The 19,434-nt window shown below is 36.4% G+C and overlaps 1 protein-coding gene across 1 annotated transcript in view; it reads right to left on the bottom strand.

Annotated features, from left to right (window-relative positions):
- The window catches only part of TBC1D5 (TBC1 domain family member 5), a gene marked incomplete at both ends in the record, with an annotated part of 172,926 nt that overhangs the window by 38,040 nt on the left and 115,452 nt on the right, over window positions 1–19,434 (bottom strand). Inside the window, 2 exons of the mRNA XM_079538284.1 lie at window positions 8,102–8,349; window positions 12,985–13,070. Coding sequence (XP_079394410.1) covers window positions 8,102–8,349; window positions 12,985–13,070 — 334 coding nt within the window. The remainder of the gene's footprint in view (window positions 1–8,101; window positions 8,350–12,984; window positions 13,071–19,434) is intronic.

Below are 19,434 nucleotides of genomic sequence, written 5' to 3'. Positions count from 1 at the left end.
AGAGTTTTCAAATTTGTGTGTTTTTCATGCTTCCTTTTATAGCCTCAAAAACAATCCTCCAAGAAATCATTCAGATGTTAGAGGTGCAAACTGATCTCCTCTGCCAGACCACAATCAAATTCTGAAGAGTTCCATCCTTCCTTACTGATTTGCTTCCACTCAAACCAGTTTTACTCTCAGAGACGCCAAGTATTAATGCAGAGACCTCCCAATATATTCGGTGTATATTTTAGTACACTTTTTGTCGTGGTAGGTACATGATTCATTCTGAAAATGCAACGCTAATTCCCTTTATGGAATGAGTGAAAAGTCTCCCCCTCAGTATGCACTATGCTCTTCTCCCATGATACAGGTTTCTGAAGAAATAAAAGAACACTAAAGACAAAGAAATGAAAAAAAGGATGTAGAAAACACACAAATTCAGTTTTAGAAACAAAAGGAAACCAGGTATGTTGAGTTCAGACCTTTTAAATTAAGGGTAACAACTAGGAAGAACTACTCATACATATTAACATTATTCAGTTACTTAAGCTTTAGAACAGTGGCTGCCCTCAAAGTGGTGTGCATGCCAGCAGTGCCAGAGCCACCTGCAGGGTGGAGTCTGAGCCAAGCTATCTGCAGCATTTGCCCTGCGTGACACATATTGCACAGCCACAGCCACATGAAACCAGCAATTCACATTTTCTAAAGGGAATAAATACAGATCTATTTAAAATGTCATCCTAGCAAGGAGACTAACAGATTGAACTTGCAAAGAAGAAAATATCCTACATGACAAAACAGACCAGAAAGGACAAAAAAAGAAGGGACCTGAATTCAATATTCTTCAAGCTTTCTTGAAGAAAACTGACATATAAACTGTTTCTTATTTTTTCCCTCATTCTTGATTGCCTTATTTTGCTCTTCTCTCCCGTGACTCTCCACATTTTATGTTCTGCTTCTCCTGAAGACACTTGCTCTGATTGCCCCTTCCTCCTCTTCAGACCCTTTTACTTTGTCTTTTCTACTTCTGTGACTTCATAGAATCAAAGAATCATTTGAGTTGGAAGGGATCTTTAAAGGCCATCTAGTCCAATTCCCCTGCACTGAACAGGGACATCTACAGCTTGATCAGAGCCCCATCCAGCCTGACCTCGAATTCCCCCATGGATGGGACTTCTGCCACCTCTCTGGGCAACCTGTTCTAGTGCCTCACCACCCTCACTGCTAAAAACTTCTTCCTCATATCCAATCTAAATCTTCCCTCTTTTTGTTTGAAACCATATTCCTTGCCCTTTCACAACAGACTCTGCTAAAGAGTCTATCCCCCTCTTTCTTATAGCCTCACTTTAGGTAATGTAGGACTTCCTTTTTCCAACTTTTTTCGTTCTTTATTCTTCTTTCAATAGCATTTTCCTGCTGCTTCTCAGACCTCTTCTAGTCATGTATCATGTACCAGAAACCCCAGAAAATCTATAAAGAACAATAAAAAAATATTACATATAAAATGGGCTCTTTTTACTATCCTGTTAATAAGAAGACAGCTTTCACATAAAATTAAGATTAAAAATGAAGAATGATTAAAAATGAAGAAAAAGAGCAATATAAGTATTTAATATACATCTCCATTTCTTGGCCTGTGCTTAACCCACTTCGTGTGCAATAAGCAGATGATGCAGTAAAATTTCACAGATATCATCAAGAGACGGGTGCTTTAAATACATTTGAGGAACTCACTCACAAGATACAATGCAACTTGGTAAAATGATGGAAAAAATGGTTTGTAAGAATTTTTTTTATATTCAGTCTTTGAGTTCTAAGTGAAAAAGGTCCACATTTTAAAGGCAGAGAACTATTCTTGTGGTAAATACTGTTTATTAAAAAGCTTCATTTCAAGAATGGATCACAGTTTTGAGAAATGGAGTATGCACCTATTTGCATAACCAAATAAGAGAAAAAATATATATGGTTGAGATTTTGTGGAGGAAAAAACTGTTGTAGGAGGGAATTTGTTTATATAATACCAAGAGTTTTTATAGATTATAAAATATAAAAATTATAAAAATAAATGTAACACTAGATGCAATGAAGCAGATAATCAGGAAATGTAATTTTTATGCTGACTCCAACCATGTGAACTACACTGTGTCATGGATCATTCAGGGGATGCAATTAGTAATTTCACAAGAGAAAGAACAGCATGTATGAAGAATTAGAGTGTGTCGCCAGTCATAAAGCAGACTTCTTGTGTTGTAATAGGCTTTTCTAAAATTCAGAGGAGTAATCAAGATTAAGAAATAAGAAGATGGCTGAAAGACAATTCATACCAATTGCAACTACTTTCCTTAGTGCAAAAAGAAAACTGCCTATGATTCTCCCAACACTGAATCTTAGTGGAGCTACAGCAAGGACAGCTGGCTGAAGTCACCACAACCCTTCTGAAGATGTATTATGCATTCACCAATTCTTAAGGTACTAGCAGCCTTTGTGTAAGTTTGAAAGTACAATATAACGTCAACCTGTGCCACCACCTCACCATTATCTGGGAGAGTTTTGGAGTACTCTTCAGTAAAAAAAGCTAAAACAGAGCAGAACACTTACCCTCAGTATACAACCAAATATATAATGTGATACAAGAAACTTCATTTAGTAACCAGCTAAACACATCTCATTCTTCTTTAGCAGCTCAGTCAGCAAACTGAGATCATCACTTCATCATACCTCTCATTTTCTTATGCTTATTCTAATGATCACAGATAAATGCATTATGCCTCCTTAAAAGATTAGAAGAGTTCTTAAACTAATTTCTGACTACATAAACATATACCAGAAGATCATAAAGCCAAAATGAATCAGGTTGAAGAAACCACAAGATTGAAAATCAAAGAAATGCTTATGAGGTATACAGAATCAAAAGCTAAGGACCCTTGATAGCAGTGGTCAGAACACATTATTGCATAACACGTCTTAAAATACGTATATGTCTGCAAAAGTCCATAAATACTTCACTGTAATGATGCACAGGGCCTCTTGCACTAAAAATTCACACCCTTCTAGGAGCAAAAAGGAGCACTGCAACCTCCATGTGCTGTCTTCAAACCAGCTCTCTACTTGTCTGTTGCTGAAGATTACTGTGGCTGACACTAGGGTCACAAACACACTGACTCACAACCATTTCTAAAATACACAGATGTAGTGGTGTTGTACTGTCAGCAGGGCAGAGGATGTGTAGAAGTGCAGTATGTTGAAAAGGAGAGAGAAAGTTTAAATATAATGAGATCTATTATAAGTATCTGTAATAAAGTGGAAACGAGTTGACAAAAGGAGTGGGGAAGACTTACAATGAAAGAAAAGCAAGCTTGCTAAGTTTTAGTTTAGTTAGAAGGGAGATAACCATGAACTTTGTAGGCCTCTGCCTCCATAGGTATAGGAAAATATAAGAAGAATCAAAGAAGACATGCAAGAATGACATACAAAACCAATGGCTCTCTATGTGGAAAGAGGAAAAGAATCACTTTCATAGTTATAAGGAGAATGAAGGACAAAGTTACCAAGAACAGAATAAGGCAAAATCCATAATTCAAAACTATTCAGAACTGCTCATCTATTACTCTGCGTTTGCCACAGTCAGGATGTAAAATATGAAAATTTGCAAAAATAATGAGTTCTATAAAACTTCTAACTTCAGATAAATTAGTTTTCTTTTTTTTTTTTAGTTTTCTTTTTCTCTCTCACTCTCTCTCTTTTTTTTTTTTTAAACAGTAAAATGGGAACAAAGGCTTCCAGCATTTTTAACATTCACTCAAACCACCTCATCACACACATGTGTGGGGCTATTATTTCTCAGCAAGCCCAGTAAGCTTCTCTTTGGTTAATGGCATTAATATCAGTGTTTGGCTCAAATTACCGCCTCAAACACAACAACAGGGAACTGACACAGCTAAAAGAAAAAACTGATAGCCACATTGCCCCCCATGACCAAGTGCGGGATGGACAACAAAATACAAAGCAAGTGCAGATTTGTATGGGGAATGTGAGCCACACACAGCACTGAGAGACCGATGAAGCAGAGCTGCTGTTTTAATTTCTACACAACAGTGCCGCTCGGTGGATGGACAATGGCAGTGAAGGCGGATGGAGACGCCACGGATGGAGCATCCCAGGGATCCTACAGGATTCAGCCTGGGATGCTGCTGCAGGTCCGTACCTGGGAGCGCAGTTGGGTTCTGCGCAGGGCTGGGAAGTGCAGCATCGCCACCGGGGGCATCGCCTGCCAAGTAAAGAGACACGTTAGTGTGAGACTCTGGTCTGAGTCGTGGCTTGGCAGCGTCTGATGGGACGTTATGGCAAAATCCCACGGAGACATTTGAACAATTGCTGCATTATGCACTGCCTGTGCAAAAGCTGATTGGGGAGTATCATATTCATGCTGTCAGAAAAATGTTATCATTACCTAAGGATATGCAATTGTTTCTGGTTTTTTTTTTTTTCCAAGCGTTTTTTAATGCAGCATCTCATTTCATTTTTATTTATTTATTTATTTAGAATTCTGCTATCAATACAGACAACCTCTCTTTTTTTTTCCTTCAGAAAAAAACAATCATTTTTCTGGTTTGTTAGTAATTCTAAAGATGGAGATCATTTCTTTAGGGCAAATCAGGTGACTGTGGAAATTCTACTCATGCTACAACAGAAGTACCAACTCTTAAAAACAAACAGAAAAAGTCTGGAAATCCTTTAAATAGCCGATCACAGTTTTGGCAGAACATCTTCAGATTAGTCCTCTAATGTGTCCTTGTGATAAAGTGACACACAAATGAAAAGCCTTTTGGGTTTCACAGAGAAAGGACCTGGAAGGAAAACTGTATCACGGTGAGGGATGAAGTGAAAGACTATTTTTCTTTCTTTCTTTCTTTCTTGTTTTTTTCTTTTTTTTTTTTCCTTTTTTTTTTTTTTTTTTTTTTTCTGGCAGCACATTACTGTTTGGTAGGCAAAGACTGCACAGTTTCTGAACGCTCAAGAATCTGGTGAAACACTAAAGGCAACAATTCTGCTTTTTTTTCTTCCCAGCTTTTTTCATTATCATTGGTTTTGTCTCTTATGACCACAAACTCAGCTGACAATCCAGTGGACTCTAGATTTTAATTTAACCTTTGTGCCTATGAATTCTTTCACTGTGTAGGATCAAAGGAATATTTTAATCCCTTTTGTACTAGCAGGCTGCCTCACAGAAGTAATCAGCAATGACACCCGGCCTTCTGTGCTGAGGACAGACTGAATGGGATTAATATATTATTAGAAGGAACTGATTTTCCAATTAGGTGTCTGGATATTTCATTCAACTGTGATTTGTAATGTTGAAGACTCATCTGGAATTAACAGGCTTGCAATTAGGATACTTTTTGTCTGTCTAGTTTTTTTCCATGTACATTCTCTAAATCATATGCATGTTTTTCTTAAAGAAACTCAACAAGTGCAAAAACTTTGAAAAGGGAAACAATTCTTATTGATATAAAACACCCATCCATGTACTGTACCCATCCAGTACACCCATGTACTGAGCACAGCACTTATGAATGCATGAGCGACATCCCTCACTGCTGCAGCTTTGTGACAGAAGTGAGTGTTATCAGTGCCAAAGCACAGCTGTAAAAGCTGGGATAGGATTATTTTGCCACCCTTCAAGACATTTTGCCACCGATGACTTCTTCACAATTCAAAGTAGATTAGTCACTGAACTTAATCTCTTCAGATTTCACAGTACTTTATGTATTAATTGAAATTATCAACACTACTTGAACATTTAAAACCTGAAAGGACTAATATAATGAGAAAAAACTGATAATTTCCTCTACTGACTCGATCCCTGTCAGACTACTTTGGTCTTTAGGTTACATTGTCCAACTAAGCGTCTATAAGTAGTACATTGACTGGAAGTGCAAATGACTATCAATTTAAATGCAAAATGCTTGCATCTGCCTACCTCAGCTAAATGACTAAGCTCCTGAAGGCTAAGATGAGCTGAAAACATGATGAATGGGAACATGTGAAAGTTAGATACAGTTTGTCTGTAACTTAGGAGCCTCATAGTTACAAACCACATCAACCAGCTTTGAGAAATCCAAAAGCTAGAGCAGAATTCAGTTTGATAGATGCCAATGCACAAAGTCAGAAGGTACTTCAGCACAAACAGAAGGAGCAGAATAAGGGCTTTTCTGTCCTAATCCCTGTCCCCTGAAGCACTTTGCTTAGAGCTGCTGAGAAGTGCTCTCACCCACTGTGGACCCACTGCCCACAGCACTTTCTTGGGTGCACAGATACCATCATCTTACTTTAAAACTGACTTTTAAGACACGATACAGAAGACACTATGTGCTGTGTGTCGGCACTTGTAGTTGGCTGCCACCATTCCAAATTTGTGTCCAGCTACAGGCAATATACTTGTTGCCTTTAAATTACATATGACATGTTGCAGCAAATATGGATATTCTGTCTATGCAGAAATAAGTGCGCACTCTGTGCATGACGATCACCAAAGTCTAACTACAATTTTTATTCTGATTGTTATATGTAAACTGGCAAGTCAGTTTCTTGACTACTTAGCAAAGTAGCTACTGTATACAAGCATAAACAAGGCCACCCATTATCAGCTAGCTCAGTATTAAGATACAAATGATTCTACTACTATAAGCTGCTTCAAATTTTACTGTTTTTTCATATTAAGCAAGCAAAAGCAAATCACCACCTGATCAATTTTCAACTGAAGTGGTATAAAGTCGGGCACCTGACAACTTTACTGTGGCCTTTTTTTTTTTTTTTTAAGCAAACCAAAGAGCCCATCCAGAACTATGGAAACAATTTCTTTCTAGACCTAACTTTCCTTCTTTGATACAAGCAGGGTTTGCATCAAGGATTCAAACAGGAGCATACACAACATTTGTAAATACAAATCAAATGAGGTCACTGCACAGCAGAGAAATTACCACACTTTGGTTTCATATTTGCACAGTGATGGGGACTTTCAAAACCTGTGCTGGAGCAATTTTTAAAATGTTTCTATGATTCTGAGAAAAGCTACAAATCTGCATTTTGCCAAGCTGCTGTAGTAGCCTTTACAAAACTGCTTGCACCTCTTTGCTTTGTGAGGAAAGTTGTACCTCCAAATGCTGTTCTCGCAGTACCTCCTGGGAATGTGATGCATCATGGAAGGACTGACTTTGGATAAAAAGGGTGGCATGGGATAGAGAAAGAACATCAGCCTGAGCCATGGAAATGTTATTTTCTTCCTTGTACACTTCCAAATCTGGTGAAAAATATGGCGCAATGGTTCAGGGCAATCAGCAACTCAGGCAGCCCTCAAACTTTTAACCATTACTTATTATGATGTACAACTAGAAACAATACACACATAAGTAGAGTGCTACACATTCGTTTCAAAGACCATGCTGTCATAGGCTGTCATAGGCATTTGAAGATGAAAAGCAGAAATATGCCTTGAGCCTAGCAGACCGTAGGAAATATATACCGAAGCCGAGCTCGCTGACTTTGCTGTTCAAATAAAATGTCCTTGAGAAATACAAAAAAAAGGCTCCAAAAAGTAGTATTTACCAAACTGAGAACGTGCATGGGGGCATCACAAATTATTAAAAGGCAAATAGATGTTATTGGTCAAGTAGCTTCGGAAATAAGCTCTCCAACTCCTAAAGGGAATAAGATTTTGTTTGTTAAGAATTACTCTGTAATTGATCTAACATCCTGCACTCATAGTCAGCTAATACTGTTATGCATGGGATTTTTGCCAATAACCTGAAAAAAAAACGATACGAAATTAGTCTTGCAGTTAAATTATAGTGCATTTAAAAGACTGGAAAATTAATGTATAAGAAGATGTTTACAATAATACTAGAGTTTGCTGGTATGTCTTAAGTCATTTGTTAATATTTTAAAAAGGTTCAAAACTTCCTAGTATTTTCACCTTCTTGTCATTATATTTAATTCTATGTTACATTGCAAACATCCTGTTTAACAAAATTCTGTCTCTTCTAATCCCTCCAGATACAAACTTATTGCATCAATAAAAGGACTTCTCCTGCTGTAGCACTGCCGCATTTTTTGCTGTTACCTTTGCCCAGCTGGACTGGCATGCTTTCTGACTTCATCATTCTTTGCTGCTGTGCCTGGTGCTGGTGGTACTGGGGGCCATCCGCTGTCCCACGGGTAGGCACTGTTGTTGGAGGGAAGCTGCCTGCCCCAGCAGTGGGGCCTGCAGTGCTACCTGAAGCCATGGCTGGAGCTATCAGCTTTCGGCCAAAGTTCAGTAAGCTGTTGGAGACTTTGTTGATGTTCAGTGGGGCAGCCTTAGCACTGGCACTGAAAGGAGAACAAGACAAATGGTTAGATCGCGGTTGGACTTGATGATCTTTAAGGTCTTTTCCAACCAAGCAATTTTCTGATTCTATGACTCTGTGTAGGAATGCACACACTGTTTTCCAAAATGGAGCCAAGGTAATCCAAGTGTTGAGCATCACAAACAGTGTGTTTTACCATGAAACATACACAGGAGTCACAGGGACAACACAGTGAGGGTTTTTTCCAACCAATGGCAGACAAATTCTTTTGGTCATTTCTTCCTGAAAAACACAGGCAAGTTATTCCACTTTCCTTAATTTGGCTTCTTAAATGAAAAAGGATATGAAAAAGTGTCAACAAGCGATCCATGCTCTGAAGTATCAGAAACATTATAAAATTTATTATTAAGACTTTTTCACTTGTTATTCCAAGACTACTATAATATTTATTTCTGTTGGATTAAATTTTCTTAAACGTTTAAAATAACTAAAACTTAATCAATTCTTCAAACAAACAAAACCACCAGACTGCATTTTAGGTTGGCAAAGCTAGCTGAATTTTGCTCCAATGTCACCCTCTGTCCATGCCAGCCATTTCTAGACAAGTGCTTTGTAAAGGGAATCCTGATTGCAAAAGTGGTTTTGGCTGAAGAATGGCTTCAGAATATAACATGTACTGGGTCACGATCCTTATCACTGCTACCTTTTATTTGAAACTACAGTGGATACTTAATTCACTTCAGTTATATGCAACATTAAGAATGAGGAAATTACTAAACCATTTAATCTATCTGAAATAAAGAGGCAAAGCAGCTTCTAATTCCCAGTAGAGGTGTTCACATAACCCAGAGATCAGTAATGCCACTGCTATTCGTTCATGCAGTATTTTTCTGTTTTATATTATTAATGCTTGAAATACCCTGTACAGAAATATATCAGCCAAAAGAGACCTTTCCACTCCTGAAGTTTTATTTTACTGAGCTACACACCGGTGATATAAATAGCTGTTTTTAAAATAGTTGAAGAAATACATTCAATTAAGGACTCTGCAAACATTGTACTGGGAAAAAAAAGCAGCTCAGAATGTTTTGGGGAAGTTTAATTAAAAACAAATTATAGATAAATTAATATAGTTGATTTGTAACTTGTGCACACACCTGAAAAAGTAATTTTGCTTTTTCTTTTCATATCATTTCCCTATTTGTCTTCATATATATGTATTTTTCAGATACACAATATGATCACACACACACATACTGAACATAACTCGAAAATAGGAACAGCTGCATTCTTTAGACTAAGAATAGATAAAAATTAAAATGAGAGAAAAGAGGAGAAAGTATGCGAGTTCGCAGAATCAAGAGATGGGGGCATCCTCTTCTAGACTAGTGATGAAGAAAAAACGTGTTACTGTTTTCAGGAGTAGCAGTGAAACAAAAAGGGGACCAAAGTTTGTCTCCTGTATCTCTTCAACCCTTCCTGGTGCTGCTTCCCAATTTATGGAAGCTGGAACGATTTCTGGCTACTGATTGCAGATGTCCGTGTATGCCCCCATTTTACTGTTGCTAATATTACAAAAAGACTTTCTGTAGTCGTCTCAGAGTGACTGATAAATTAAATTAAAAAAGTATTTGCAGTTATAAAATGGCCCTGCAGGAGTCCCAAATGGTTTCAAAAGCAAACTGAATATTTTTAATGATTTTTAAAAAATGCTATTCTGTTTATTACTACAACTTTTTTTCTCTGATACTACCTAGCAGAATTGGTTATTAATCAGAATATGGAAGATTCAGGTTGAAAAAGACCTCTAAGATCAAGTACAACCATCAACCCCATAACAGCATGCCCACCAAACCATGCCCCTCAGTGTCACATCTACGTGTTTCCTGAACACCTGCAGGGACGTTCCACCACTTGCACGTAACTAGGCAGGGATGCTTAAAGAAGTGACAATGGATTTTCTAATTCCTTGACATACACGTGGCATCAGAATTGTCAGCACAGGGATTTTTGTTTAATGATTTCTTCATTCCAGAAAGAAAACAGGCTGTAGCTGAGAAGGTGGAAGAAGAAAGATCGAACGTTGCTTTAGCAGATACCCAGCAAATATGAATAGTCCACAATTAATTGAATTACATCACTGATTTTAGGGGCCATGCCAGTAATAAATTTGTTGAGATTCTGAACCCTAGCATCAGTATATCTAGCAGTTTTCCCCTTTGGTCTGTTCAAACTGTCTGCCAAATTAAGGAGCTATATATCACTAATTCACCTGAACTATCACCTTAGAAAGAAAATAATGACTTGTACAGTGAGTCCTAGGTTTCTTTTGCCTGCAAGTGTGGAGCACAGACAATCAGTAAAAAAAGAAAAAATGCTGACAGCAAAAAGCCTGGTATTTAATAGAAGAAAATCTTTTTCTCTGAGAAGCTACTAAAGCAGCAAAGCCACTGGATGCTTTGAGTTAACTGCATCATTGGAATCCTGATGGTCCACGGATGCATGAGACAAAGCTTTTGTAAAGAAGCAAATAGACTATAATAAAATGCTGAGATTATGAAGACTTTAAGGTCTGTCTCCTTGTGTATTTGTGTCCATCAGCTTGTTGCTTTAAAAAAAAAAAAAAAATTCCTTAATAAAAAATACGTTTTCCTTCTAAGCTGTTTAACTTGCTGCTTTGACATACGTGTAGATAAGAAGGGAGTTTAATAGGATTTCTCAAATAGTTTCAAAGAGATTTCTCAAGATAATGCACTAAACAATAACAATAAACACCAAACATCTTATCTAAGCCATTATGGTCAAAATATGAATTAAAAAAAAAAAATGTTTTCAACAACAATATGCAATAATGTTTTATGATTGTTTCAAAATTAGAAAGTATAGCCACTGCAGTTCCTAATACCTGCATGTGACTGAGCTCTGATTTGAGACACCTGCTAAAAGAGCAGCTCAGAACACATACACGTAAGTGAAAAATGAACAGTGGTGCTGTATGTAGTACTTGTTGAGATGTGGTCTTGACAAAAGTATCCGTAAGTAAAATTCAGTGTGTGATTTCTCTGAATTGCAGCTTCAGAAAATGAACAATAGCAAGGTGTTAGAGCTCTGGAAAAGGTATATAAATATACAGTGAAGTTCAGGAAAAGAAGAACAATGTATTCTTACTGTTTAAATGTCTGATATATTAACACAAAGGATGATTACAGCCATTAAACATGGATCAATGTCTACATTTTAGCCATCTGAATGTACCAGACGTGCACAACAATTACAAGAAAAATGCTGATTGATTATGTTGTAGAGTTATCAGCAGATGCATTTAAAAGTAAGGCCTCAGTTTAAAAATATGAATATCAAGGAGAGTGAATTCCATCTACAAAGCAAACAATTTTGTTCCATCACAATAAACATCATTGACCTTGACTATGAATGGTGTATTTTTAAACTAGCAGTGGGAAGATGATTCAATCTCTGCAGTTTTTTGCTAAGACAAAAATGTTTTGTTTTAAGCAAGCCTTATGCAAAGGCATTTCTATCTTCAGAGAGTAGCCATTATGAGTGATGAGAGAAAAAATTTATGAATATGACAGATTAAAAGGTCTTATATATGATAAAATAAACAATACATGCTAGAGAGTTGTAAAGATACTTTAAATATATTACTGAATCTGTGGAATTAAAGATTAAAAAGACCTGTCAGCTTATGTAACCCATTTCTCTGCTCACTGATGAAACATCTCCTAAGGTCAAGTCTTCCCATTTTCTCTTTAGTCCAATCTTGACCAGATTTACCATGTCTGACCTAGTCTAAATAGTTCTGTGTTGAGATAGATTTCTCTGAGTTACTCCCCTATGTGAACTATTCCAAGCAATTTCTCCTGTGCACAATCAACAGATGTAATGGTCATTTCTTTCCTTAGAATTTAAGTTTCCAACAAGTGTCATTCCAGGTTGGGATTTGTGATTTTATTCCCCCAAAAATCTTTGAAGTGTTTTCTTTAGATATTTCCAAATTATTAATTTTTCCTTTTTTCCTTTTTTTTTTCTTTTTTTTTTTTTTTCTTTTTGTAAAGTCTTGAAACCATTAAAAACTAAATAAATGTGATAGAGTGCAATACTTTTTGTCAACCAAGGACAAGGTGTCAGCCACCAGCACTGCCTCTTTGGCCATCACTCTGGGTACCACTAGACTATTCATCAACAGACAGAATTGTATATTGATAGAAGCCATTTCTGAAAAAAAAAGTGAGGAAGGGATGCTGCAAAAGGGTTCAGTAAAAATTAATTCAAGCTGGATTTACATTTAGTTAACTCATATAGCTTCTGTTATATTGATACTACAGATTGGAATTAGATGCGCTGTTGGAAGTAGCTCAGCTACAGAATTCATGTTGGCTGAATGCTTTACCCCCTGCTTTTAGTAAAATGTGCCACTGTGCAACTTAGCCTTAAAACAAAAAGCCAGTGAGCTGACCAATTATCACGTAACCTTAATTTTTCTTAAAAGAAAGGGAAAGATACAAAATAAATGTCATGAACTGAACACACAATTTTAGCACTGCTTATGTAACTCTCATTTGGGATGAGTGACTTACGAAACATTTTATTTATGTAAGATATTAGTTCAGTGAAAACATCTTCAGAAATAGCTTACCGAGTTTTATTCATCAAGTCTGCTCCACGCGCTTTGTAATAATCTAAATTTTGTTGGAACTGGTGAGTCACTGGTCTTGGATTTTTCTAAAAAAAATTTAAAAAAAATAATAGCATTATGTATCCTTCAAAGAAAGCATACTGTAATGGATCTTTTTTTTCTGAAAGATTTAAAGTCGAGACAAGAAATTTGTTTATTAAAGATTACAAATTTAAAGCATAATTTATTTTCTCAAGATCTTGTTTTCTAAGGGCAGTAATGGTAGTTACATAAAATTCAGCCTTAAAATCCTTAGAATAATACCTAATGTTAGTGGCAAGCCCTCTCCTCACTAACAGAAATCAGTTTCACATGAGGAAGGCACTGCTGGTTGCTATGATAGCACTTCTAAGTAAAGCAGAAGTACTGTAGGGCAAAGTTCAGACACAGATGTAATTTATTCCTTTATCTCAGGTGCAGAATGCTACCATCTCTAGGCTAAAATGATGTGATTTTAAAGAAAATGATAACAGTAAGGACAAAGCAGCGCTTACATATTGCAATAACTGCATACAAGTGCGAATCTTAAGCGAAGAAGCAAGACTGGCCGAGCACTGCCACTAGATGGCACGCGGAGACTTTCTCTCTCTAAATTTCTCCCTACCCAAAACTGAGGCCACAAAGAAAGCACAGTTCTCCTGTAACAACATTTTTGTAATTGATACTGAAAGCAGAAGCTATTCAAAAGTGTCTGTCACAATAAAACTGGAGCCCACTGCCTCCAGTACTTGTGAAAACACCTCTGGAGATGGTATTTCGATGACTACGTGAAGAGGCGTGAATGCAGTACGTGCATAAAGAGTTCTGACTGAACTAGTGCAACCTGAAGGATGTTATTTGGAAGTTATTATTTTAATGGAAATATTTTAAAGTAAAAATTACATGCATATGGTTCAACCCAAAACCAGCAGAGACTTACAGAGTCCCTGCACACGCAAGCATGAATTAGAGGAGAAATTCACTGCAATGATCAAATATACTGCCTAAAACACATGTAAACACTTTCTGATTATTTGCTTCAAAGATTTGATCATCCGTAGGCTGTTGCCTTACATTCTGATCTGCCTTCTTAACTCTTGTTAATAGTAAATATAGTTTTAATGAACTATGCAATGACCTGTCTGAAATAGTTGTTCACAGTTGAAAGCACATTACATTCTTCATGGAGTTATTCACACACTGTGTCCTAAATCTCCTAATTTCATTTTATGCTGTAGTATCCATCTCCCTCCTTTCCCCATGGAACTCCAGATAAACTTCTTTCCTCAAAAGCCTTCTTATTTTTGGAAGAGGTATAGTTGCATTTTAAAGACCAAACTACTGCATGTGCACAATAGGAGACAGGAGTATGTAAGGAGGTGGTAGGTATCAAAGGCCAGGGTAATTTCTGGGGTCAAACTTAAAGCTGGGAATTTCCAGATTCCTTCAAGTAGCCAGACTTAATCTTGTATGACAGGTCTCGTTTCCTTTATTTGGAAACACATTAAACAATTTAAAAATATATCCTGTTTGTAATGTTCAAAACGAAACAAAAACTAAAAGCTATTAGACAAGCATTAAAAACATTCTCATCTATTCTACCACCCACATTGTAATGGGTGCTGTACATTTTTCTTCCCTTGATATAAAAACAATATTTGCATAACTCTACCCATTCATATGGCTTGTAAGTCAGTCCTCATCAACTGACAGCAATAACAATGAATCAGCTTTAGTTACTATTGCTCTACTTTGGTAATTCAATGCATTTCTATGATAATCAAATCCAAACTGACGTGAGGAGGATAACTGATGGTTCTGTGACTACTCTGCAAGCAATCAGTGTAACTTTTCTCCTGTGAATTAAATAACTTTCCTTCATGTGACTTGATGCCCATTTCCACAAGGTGCATGAACACAAGATCAATAGAATAGTTAGTACTTCTAATTCCAAGGGAAGCCCTTTGAAAAACTCACATTACCAGTTGCTACTTTGTTTTGCAATGTGACCAGAAACTCAATATTTATTCTAAACTTGGCAAAACTGGTGGAATTTGCTATCTGCCACCCCACAAACAAACAAACAAATAAACAGAAAACTGTTTAAAAGAGGAAAAGATCATATGAACAGTTTCTTGAAACATATTTATGCAGAAATGATGAGTAATTCAAGACACGAAAGGCTGATCTACTATCTAAGCATTTAAAGACATTAATAGGAATAATGAGCTAACTCGAATATATGAATGAGGCTCAAGCATTACTTTCACAAGGGACTATTTAAATTCCTATGAGGTTTAAAGATTTCAAAGGAAGAGGCAGTTTAAATTACTATTACATGCAGTGAAAAAAATGCCGTCAAAAAAAAAATGATACTGGAAAAACATTAGAAATGCAAGGCAGTGAATACCAAGCTGCTGCTGAAAACCATTTTGTAACACAGTGAAGTTATCCATATAGGAAAGTACAGTATTAAAAACAAATCAACACAAATATCTGACATACATGTTAGCAGATCAGTATCTGCTCAGTACTACCACAGAAATGTTAAAAGTTCTGAAACTAGCACCTTAGGGAGCAAAAAAATATGACTTTATGAGGTTTATGATATTTATATTATTATATTATTGCATTACTATATATTATTAATAATATAAATTAGTATATATTATGTTATTATTGTTATTAACCTTTAAATTGTATATTTTAATCAAGTCATTAGGTTAAACATAAGAAACAAAAACCTGCAGTTACATCTCTTCCTTATGAATTTTCCATTAATTCCCATCTAAACATGCAGTTTCAGCTACCCTCTACATTACATGCCATATATTAGAAAAGAAGATTAAACAAATTTATTTACTGCAAAACATAGCTTTGTTGTCTAAAATATTCACAGAAACTGCATCCTTTTCCTTACATACTGCAATTTAGAATGATACTATTTATATTTTTAATTACTTAGGCTAGTAAACTTTTCCTTTTTATTCCCCAATTTATGTAATTATTTTGACAAATTCCTCAGATGAAATATTTTTCCTTAAGAGGAAAGTCTTGTTTAAATGACAGTGAAATCAACCCTTCGAATTACTAAATTGTTGAAATCTCCTAATAAATTGTGTGAGGGCATTAAACAGATTAACACATTCAGTTTTTTTTTCCTTTCTAAGGGAAACAGTGCAGAAATACTAGAGAAAAGCTGCCTGTGCCAGTACTACAAATCCCTCTTCCCACACCCATCTTTGGTAGCAGTCTGCTGGCTTTATAATTCTTCTGTTCTTACATTTCTACCTAAAGTAAGCTTAAAGTGGTGGAAACAGCCACGTTCATACTTTTAGAGGAATCACACACTAAATACAGATACAGAAGCGCATGTAGGCACAAGTGCAGTTTTGGACTTCAAAGTTTTCAAAACAACATACATGTATAGTTTTTTTGTATGTCTTTTAAGCATGTATTAGCCACAGCTCCAATTGAAAAGATATCTAAGTATGTTTCAGGTATTTTAGGTACACCGGACTCCATCCTAATATTAGAATACAGAGCTTTATTTAGAGGTTGTAAATGTACTTCTCCAAACACACATAAAGCTAGTGGGGAGTTGCTGGGGACCTTCTGCATTGCTTTATGGGAGAAGGGCTGGAGTTCACCCATACCCATACCCATACCCATACCCATACCCATACCCATACCCATACCCATACCCATACCCATACCCATACCCATACCCATACCCATACCCATACCCATACCCATACCCATACCCATACCCATACCCATACCCATACCCATACCCATACCCATACCCACTCTTCTCCCAGGTGAAGGAGCTGAGGATGGGGTCAGAATCCCACGGAATGCAGGAGGAATTCCTTAAACTCGCAGAAACTGCTGAAAAACTCTCAAAACTCCCATCTGTGAGGGGCTGTGCTTTGTACACTTAAAATCTCCAGTATTGCCCCTTCCATTATGGGCCTCCAGGGACATACTGCATAAGATTGTCCACAGAGCTGTGCGAAACCATTCATGGGCACACTGCTCTTGCAGTGCATTGGGGAAACCACATTATGCTGTATCGTAACATTTAACCATTTGAATACACGTTATTTGCAGAAGCTTCCATGCAGGTGCCAGCGGAGGATTGTATTCAACATTATTTTCTTTGTCTAGGTGTTTCCTTTTCACCCTTTCTTGCATATTAACAGAAAAAAAAAAAAAAATCTAATCTAATTCTGCACAAAATCGGAAGGCCCGGAATAAGAGAGACAATGAAAAAAGATTTTCAATATGTCTGATGAAAAATGAAGCTTATTTCAGTTGAACATGCTATTGCCTCAATGCCGAGGGAAAAGCACTTGTCATTAGAGAAATGAATTGCTCAGCTGTTTATAAGCAGAAAGCTCTGGGGGAATTTCCCGGGGCCCAAAACACAGAGCATCGCAGGGTTACACAAACATATGTTGCAGGTGTTTTAGGGTAGACAGGTGGGAAAACCTCAACTACTGAAAAATACTCCACTTAATAGATTGTATCTGAAACCAGATAACCTAAATGTAACAGAGGAAAAAACAAACAGAACAGCAACGGTGAATTACACATCCGCACAGCAATAGTCTCGCTGAAATAATTATCTCACCAGAGCCAAACGGGACTTTTCTTTCTTTTTTTTTTTTAAGCAGTTTCTCTCAGTATATTAAACAAATGCTTACACATCTTTTCTTTTTTTTTTCTTCTAAATGAATAATATTTTAAGCCTAGAACAAAGAACAAACTGAACTAAACATATACAAAAAAGAGAAAGATCCAATGTTGCCTTTTTTATTTAAAATATATTTTTAAGGAGACACTTTGTTCCTTTTTCTCTTCTTTACTTATAGTAGAATATTATTTTTTTTATAATCCTCACAAAGGCTAAATATTTCTGTATTAAAATTATTTTTTTCCCCTTTCATTTGTTTCTAATTGAATTTGGAGGAACACCTGAGCCTACATTCAGTAACGATGAAGGGGTCTGCAAAGCTATACCTTTTCCACTTACATCACCTGTACTTGTTTCTTAAATAAAAGAGACAAAAAGAAGGGAAAAATTGGTCAGGGAACAGAGGTAGAATACAGCAACTCAGACATGGATAAGCATCTTTGCATTTTGTTCAGTTCTGCAGCAGTTTTTCACTGATAATTCACTGATAATTAATATGAACTGCATACTAATGATTACTTAATAGCCTAGCTGCAGTGAGAATTTAACTTTTCCTCTTTTTATTTGTTTGTCAGTTATCCAAGAATCTGACTCCACTTGAAGACTTGACTTACAGGGTATAAGCAATAGCTTCACATTACATAAACAGGACAAAATATTTCGTATACTAACTGTAAAGCCATCCCAAACTCTAGAGCACCCAAAGCATATGCCACTCCCAAAACAAAACTCTCATCTTTCTCCTCCTAGATATTCATTCTCTGGAATGAACAATTTGTTGAAGCACAAAAGGTACTCCATCACCCACCTACAAACCACAGAGTTAAGTACTTACTAGAAAGAACCAAACAACTGAGGCATTAGAGGACATAATGTGCCAATTTTAAAGTGGTTCAATGCCAATGGTTAAATATTATCCAAGACATAGGCTGACAGTCTGCATCTATCAGCCCTAGATATGATAGTAGAACAGCATGGAAAATATCATGCACAGAAATAATAAAGAACTTTCTCTAATCACAGGAGTCAGGAGATCTGTACACTAATACTGACTTTGGCACAGAAACACCATAATTCTCAAACTGGGAATAATACTTCCTGTTTACATTTTTCAGAAAGATGCTGTGGGTCTCAGTCGCAGAACTTGTTATTTACAATGCAATAACAGCATGAAGAATTATCATATTTAATTGCTTATGAAGAAAAATTAGGGAGAAATTTCTGAAATAAGAAAAAATCGCAGAAAGAACTGAGAAGGAAAAAATTCTGCTAATTGAGTCAAGGCAGGAAGAAACCCCCGAACTCTGATCAATCTGAAATAAATTATCTCCAGTTTTGTTCCGTGACAGCCCTTCATCCCCCGGGCAACTAGAAAATTCAAATACCAGGATGATATTGTAAATACTCTGCATTATGGTCTGTTTTTAACATCACGTACACATGCTTTCTCTCACATGGGCATTCTATGACAAGAGATATAGAAATGAAGAAATGACAAGCGAGATTTAAAAATACTTCAGTGACTTGACTGAAAGAAATTTCTAGTTGCCTGTTTAAGATCCTTGTCCTAACTCACTCAAAAGCCTGTTTTTTTTTTTTTTTTTCGATTTATCATTTTACACTGTATTGCATTTGGTAGACCAAATCAATCCATATCAGCTTTTATTGATATTCCATACAAAAAGACTCCAACTTGCCAATGCTCAAGTTCATAACCTGCGTAAAATCCCTGT

Source organism: Tetrao urogallus (genome assembly GCF_951394365.1).
Source record: "Tetrao urogallus genome assembly, chromosome: 7".
NCBI classification, from domain to species: Eukaryota; Metazoa; Chordata; class Aves; order Galliformes; family Phasianidae; genus Tetrao; species Tetrao urogallus.
Note: the sequence above shows the minus strand (reverse complement) of the source record. Positions and strands in the feature narration are given on the sequence as shown.